At 39.9% G+C, this 6,724-nt stretch overlaps 1 protein-coding gene across 1 annotated transcript; it reads right to left on the bottom strand.

Annotated features, from left to right (window-relative positions):
* Window positions 1-929: 929 nt before the first annotated feature.
* Window positions 930-6,491, bottom strand: prdx5 (peroxiredoxin 5). The gene is made up of 5 exons (XM_049593190.1): window positions 6,194-6,491; window positions 3,516-3,650; window positions 3,293-3,424; window positions 1,851-1,954; window positions 930-1,299 (listed from the first exon to the last, which is right to left on the bottom strand). Exons 1-5 carry the CDS (start codon window positions 6,287-6,289, stop codon window positions 1,194-1,196), a joined length of 573 nt encoding a protein of 190 aa, XP_049449147.1. The 5' UTR covers window positions 6,290-6,491; the 3' UTR covers window positions 930-1,193.
* Between the last annotated feature and the right edge of the window lie 233 nt (window positions 6,492-6,724).

The raw sequence follows: 6,724 nt of genomic DNA, 5'->3' as shown, positions 1-6,724 counted from the left end.
TAAGTGAGAATCTTTTAATTGAGTTTATGACATTACGCTCACAGTCTCTCACAATAAATTTGGTTTGTTTCTTCTCTGTTTACAAATTTTCAGAAATTTTATTTAGTTTTATCATGTCCAATTTCATTATGAAAATATGATTATTATAATTACAGATCATGGAAACTTTACAATAACCTGCATGTTCTTGTCTAAAAATCACATCAATAGTCTTTTATTATGAAACCAAGAAATTGAGCCATTTGTATATGAAAATTATCTGGATAACTTGATTATCCATGTACCTAGAACAGGACTCTAAAAGATTTTAATGGGAGAACTACCTAAATTAAGAATTCCAATATCTTACTTTCATGGCCAAGCATGTAATTTGCTTCAATTGATGTCATTTAGTCTGGAGCTGTTCCATAGACAATGAATGGGAGCCTAATTTTGTGGACCCATAGAATGTTTGGGGTTTTTTTGTACCCAAAATGAGCTTTATTCTATTGTATTCTCAGCCCCTAACAGAAAATGTACCCATATACTCAGAACATTCCCCTGGTGCTCTGTGTCATCTATAACATTTGTCCCCATTCACTGTCTGTGGAGCAGCTCCAGACTTTGTACCCGATAACATAACAAGTTTGAGTTTGAGCACTCTAGATTTTGGATTCAAGAGAGTGTTGTTCATGTTCACTTATGTTTGGACTGTCTTAGATCATAGGGATTTTTAAAAAAGGCCCAGATGACAGACAATTATGACATCATAGCCACAGAGTGTTTCTCTAGTAGGAAGACATACAGGCAACAAAAGCCCATATGTGGCGACTGTGATGCATAAGTTTGTATCAATAATAATTATCCTTATAGTAAGGAGATTGTAGCTGTTGGTTATTTTATTAAAACACTAAATAACTTGCACTATGAGCAATACAGACAAACACTGATTATTGCTTTCAGGATGACTTTTATTAACTCACAAGTATCAGTATACAGAGGATAACACTTTTTCCTTTGGACTGCCATTCATGCCGTATTTGTGCGCATTAATTACCTTCAAGCTCTGTTTTCGACACTAGCATCCATGTGGTTTTTGCATCCGTGTTTGGGAAAAAGGTGAGGGCTGTTACAGGGTGGTATTGGGCTGTGATAGTGCAACTTTTACAGGAAAAGGAGTGCTTGTATTTTGGGTTAATACACTCTGAATGAGCCTACAGCTCAGACAGAATGTTGGGAGCCAGGCTGCAGGTCAGCCCAGTGCCATCAGGCTCCACATTGATCTTCTTAACAACTCCATCTTCCACCAGCATAGAATATCTGAAACGCAAGATGATGTACAACCTGATTATTTATTCCAGTAAAAGTCAGACACTGACTATGATGCACCTACTTTAAAGACTGACTGAATAAAAGATGGATTTTTCTCCATATTATTCTGGAAATACTGATGTAATCATTGACCTCTGCAACATGAAGAGAGTCCAATGATGGGTGTTCAAGAACTCTCATATGATTACATGTAAGTCAGCCTCTTAAATCGATGTGTTTGAAATCACTCATCCCAAAATAAACAGACACTCAACTCTATAGTGAGCAAATATTGCAATTTTTGCATCTATAAAATGTGACACCGTGGTATTGTAAGCAAAAACTGGTGTACATGCCACAAACGCTACTTTTTTTGTTCCATTTTAAAAAATTTTGAGGCCTCTATATGTTCACTTGTGTATTTGAACACTCAAAATAAAATGGTTGATAATTAGTGCCATTATTAAAGTAAATAGGGAGTGATTTCTGACGCAGCCTGATCAGGAATGGATGTGATAAATCTGTTCTTGCAAAACTGAAATAAGCAAAAGGATCATTACCTCTTGGATCGCTTGTTCCCAAGTACCTGCACAATCTGATCACTGTCAAGCAGCAGGTCCACTGCCTTTGTGAAAGCGCCAGTCGGATCAGCCAGCATTCGAACCTGCAAAAGAAAGTTACAGTACATGAAATGGACAATGACATCTACTGTGTCATCAGAATCTCCAAAGTAAGGATACTGATGTCCTGAACTGGCCTTTCAAGACACAAGGATAATGTCAGTGAGCTTATACGTTAAGGGTGTGATAGCTCATCTTTGCATCATCATCTACTGTTAGCATCTCATTGTCAGAGTGACCAAAATGTTATGTGTAGTTAGTTACAATTTCTGAAATGCCTCTATTGTGCACTCAGTCCAGTGTACTTTATTAAAGTTGAATTATGCCAAATAAGATTTCCCTTAATGTACACAAAATATTTTACAGGTATTGTCCACAGTTCTTTAAACATTTAAAGGGTTGGTTCATCTTTTTTATGGAGGGGGGAGGATTATAGGGCCGTACACATGCTGCTTCTTTAACCGCCTGGAAAATGCAAGGTCAGGCGCTGGGCGCAACTTTTGTGCCTTTTTCAAAGCTTTCAAAAGCACAGCGGTAGGTTGCATCTGAGGTTGATTAATAAATACTGTATCGTAGCCTATTTACCTGAAATCCTGTCCCACGGACGATATGCTCACACACAAAGCTCTGGGTAGCCCTAAACTAATCTGTTAAACTAATGATCAACTTTTCCATATTTACCACAGACTGATAGTCATGGAAGAAGGGAAAGATATCTGTCGACTGTGATTGGTTGTTCCTCATCACATGACATGCAGCGCATGCTGCTGTGTTCCATAAGTTGAACTTGGTATATTTCAGGGCGCAGCTATCGCACCCTGAAAAATAGGCACTTGTGAACGCATGCATGCCGCAGCGGGCGTTTCTCTGGCGTTTGAGTGTGCCTGCCACACATCCTCATTGAAAACAATGAATTTGAGTGCGCAAAAAAACATGGCATGTGTATGGTCCTCATTCTGCAGCTTCCCAGTAGTGTTTCGTATGTATTCAAATCAGTTTGGTGGCTTTCAAAACAGTGATATAACAGCTTCTGTTTCTCATCAGAAAAGGCTGTCAGACAGCTAGGTTAAGAGGTGAAAATATTACACTGACTATGGATAAGTACCTCATACAAACCCACTTCCAAAATCCAAACTAACCCTTTCAGTTATTATTATCATCATCATCAGAGCTGTAACCTACATCACTGCTTTTTGCTAATGGCTGAATGGTTGTTTCTGTTTCAAGAACCCAGAAAACAACACAAATGGACCCACCCTTTAACATGTGGGATAATAACATTACTCTCCTCTGAATGATGATGATGATGATGATATATGAACATTTATCCCACAACTTGACTTGGTGCAGGTTATCACAGAAACTGCTCACGTAGTCAATACCTTGCCATCTGTTCCATGTTCCTTTCCCCAGGCAGCCATGACAAACGCGTCATTGACAGAAATGCAAGCAACCTCCTGGATACCTTTACCCCTCAAGTCCTCAGTCTGCTGCACAAAACCTGGGAGGTGCGTCTGAAAGCAACAAGATAAATACATCATCAGCTGATGCAATGATGAATCGTGCAACAGACACAGCGAACAAAGAGGACAGTGTGTACTCAACCTTGGAACATCCCGGGGTAAAGGCTCCGGGTACAGCAAAGAGGACTCCCTTCTTCCCCTTGAAGAGCTGATCCATGGACACCTTATTTCCTGGCTCCCCCTCCTGGACTTCCACTGCGGGGAGCTGTTCACCAACCTGTCGGGAATTAAAAGGACAATATACAAGAATGTACACCCACATCCTACATAGCAGATGATACTAATACTTTTTAGTCCGTACCAGAAGACAAACTGCAATGCTGTTTTCACTGATAGATAGGTCAGAAAGTGTCAGGTGCCACGCTGAAGACGACTGATGCATATTCTAGCTGCCGAAATGTTAAAACTATTTATTTATTTATTTATTTATTTATTTTTGCATAGGCAAGTTTTTCCCAACTGGTGGATCACAGTCCAAAAGTGGGTCGCTGGGCCATTCTGAGTGGACAGCAAGTCACTTGAGAACGTGTCAAGTTTGTACTCTTTATTCTGAAGTACAGTGAATTTCTGGCACATAGCCTTTATTTCAAAGCGCCATCTCCTGCTGAAGAGTGAATAACTAAGAAACAGCTACTTGATAAATAAGTGGAGCCACTGGAGAGGGGCTTAAGAGCCACATGTGGCTCCAGTGCTGCAAGCTGCCTACCCCTGGCCTACACTACAGATACTTACACACCTACATCACACAGTGAGCCACCTAGTTAATTGTCTGCTCAAAACCACATTTTGTTCATTAAATATCAGCTCCACATTTCAAAATGCTAAGCAACTTTCACCACATACACCAATTATATTGATCAAAACATGGCAAAACTGACTCAATATCAAATCATTAAGTCAAACACTAGCATGTGTTTTCTACCCAAGAGGAACATCATAGCACAATGACTTTCAAAATACAGTTGAAGGCATTACAAAACGGCATTACTTTTCCGGTTTCAGTTCGAACTATATACAATAGACAGTATCTCCATAATTTTTTTGTCAGTTTCCTTTTCCTGTAAACCACTCTACATGTTTGGTTGAGTGTTAAATGTGTGCATTTTTGGCTGGATGAGTTATCTTTACTTTATACAATGTAGCCTACAACAGAAAGGAGATATGCTGCAGCAAAAGCTTTACTTGCAACATGAAACTGCAGCCACTGATCAACAAAAAATGTGTAAAATTAAGATACATACAGGCACATAAGGGACAAAACACAAAAATGCAATTCATGACAGTCCTGTTGTAATCTATACAATCTCCTCTGTGTTGTTCTGAATCCACATTGAGCAAAATCAATCCAAACAGCCCCCTTTGTTTCAATGGAGTGTAAAGAATTTGGTCTATTACACACAAGTTATCAGCCATTTCTCAATGTTAATTCCAAAATGCTTATCAGTTATTTCAGTCTAGCTTTAGGTGTTTATGTTAGTTCAGATAATTTCCAGATTTCTGTTCTAGAAATGTATGCAAAAAGTGCATATTTAATAAGACAATGCCTCAGTTGCATATTTAAACACAAAATCTCAGTGAACCTGTATTATTAAAAACAATTACCTTACTGTGAGTAATCAACTGGGGAAGTTTCATTGTGATATCTATTATCTAACAATATTTGTCCTATTCACCTGTGGTGTCTCCCTTTAAAATGGATATTGTATTACTGTGTTTGGATGTATTTATTGTTGTTTTTACTGTAATTATACTGCAGACACTGTGATGTCATAGGCAAATTTATCTCTAGGACAATAAAGTCTCTCCTCTCCTCTACGTCCTATCCTGTCCCCTGCCCTCCTCTCCCTCCTTTCGTCTCCTCTCCTCTCCCATCCTATCCCATCCCATCCCATCCCCTCCCTTCCTATTCTCTCCTCTCCACTCCACTCCTCTCCTACTGTATCCTATCCTATCCCAGCCTGTCTTGTCCTGTCCGCACCAAACACCAAGGCAAATTCCTTTTAAGAAAGTAAAAACCTCTCTGACACTAAACTCTCATTACTCTGACTCTTGGGCTGGTTGGTGGCCACTGTACGGCGACAAATCACCACACACATATAGATGCATGTGCTTCATTAAAATGGCCGAAAGACTTCACTGAAATTAAGACGGACTAATAAGTGACTCACTTTTCACACTGGGTGCTTAAAAACATCGCGAACAAGCGCTAAAACACTTAAACCATGCTGAGCCCTCTGGATATGTTGATAAAATAATATTTATGGGCAGTGTAGGGCTGGTGTGAAGTTCAGGCACGCTTTCAAAATTAAGTTAACTTGATGCTTAGACATACATTTACTGAAGTTGTATTAAACAAGGAAACCAAGACAGGGGGCGTGTAATGTCAACCTGCATCATAAACATGCCTTTAAAATAAGATTATACTATCACTTACCGGGTGGCTGTTTATAAATGGCATGGGAGTGTAATGTTAATGGTTGACATTTACATTATGCTGCGTTCAAATCACCAGCAGGTGTTGAGGACGCTGCTGAGAAAAAGTACCGTTGATAAACAAACAAACAAACAAACGACGTGTTTTGTGTTGCTAATGACTGTCATGGCGACCGGTTTCTGAGGGACCGTTAGCCCGGTGAGCTCCACAGAGAAAGGAGAAGCTTGTAGTGGTTTAGTTGAGTTAATTTTCGGTGAAATACGTCGACACACTCTCGTCTGTCTGTAAGCAATGTAGCACACCTAGCTAACGGTAGCTAAACTTACCTGAATGGGCATTTTGGTTGTGGCAGAAGTGTGTAGCAGCCTGACGCGCTGGAGGACACGGGTGCGTTTAATGATAGCGGTTGTGATGGAAAGCATTGTGGCTATATAACTTAGCTAGCGTTGGGTAGGATCCTGCTGTAGGTTTGCAGGACGTGCTAACTGAAAGGCGTGCTGCGTTTGCGTTCTCTCTCTCACACACACACCCACACACACCCCAAGCCGGTTGCCAGTGTAACTTTACCGTACTGTTACCTACACTAGTGTCCCACCTTGAGTTTGACTGCTGGGACTTAACCACGCGTCCAGATTTGGGCCTGCTAAATCTGTATTTACTGCGCCATCTGCTAGCTAACAGCCTTATGTCTGATGTAGTATTTGTTCATGAGGATAGATTCATGAAAGCACAACCTAATTTCTACATTTTTCACAAGGAGCTGTGTCATTATTTCTTATCACTGAAAATACTGGAGAATTACAGTGCCCTGAAACTTAAAGGGGAACACAGCCAAATTAAAAATATATATGTTATTC

The sequence above is a fragment of the Epinephelus fuscoguttatus genome, linkage group LG12 (assembly GCF_011397635.1).
Source record: "Epinephelus fuscoguttatus linkage group LG12, E.fuscoguttatus.final_Chr_v1".
In the NCBI taxonomy this organism is placed as follows: Eukaryota; Metazoa; Chordata; class Actinopteri; order Perciformes; family Serranidae; genus Epinephelus; species Epinephelus fuscoguttatus.
Note: the sequence above shows the minus strand (reverse complement) of the source record. Positions and strands in the feature narration are given on the sequence as shown.

Excerpts from the sequence above, each read along its gene's own strand:
- prdx5 (XM_049593190.1), bottom strand. The coding sequence starts at position 6,289 with ATGCTTTCCATCACAACCGCTATCATTAAACGCACCCGTGTCCTCCAG. Across the intron at positions 3,425-3,515 it reads TTACCCCGGGATGTTCCAAG|ACGCACCTCCCAGGTTTTGT; the intron begins GTTGAGTACACA and ends TGTTGCTTTCAG. Across the intron at positions 1,955-3,292 it reads AACATGGAACAGATGGCAAG|GTTCGAATGCTGGCTGATCC; the intron begins GTATTGACTACG and ends TTTCTTTTGCAG.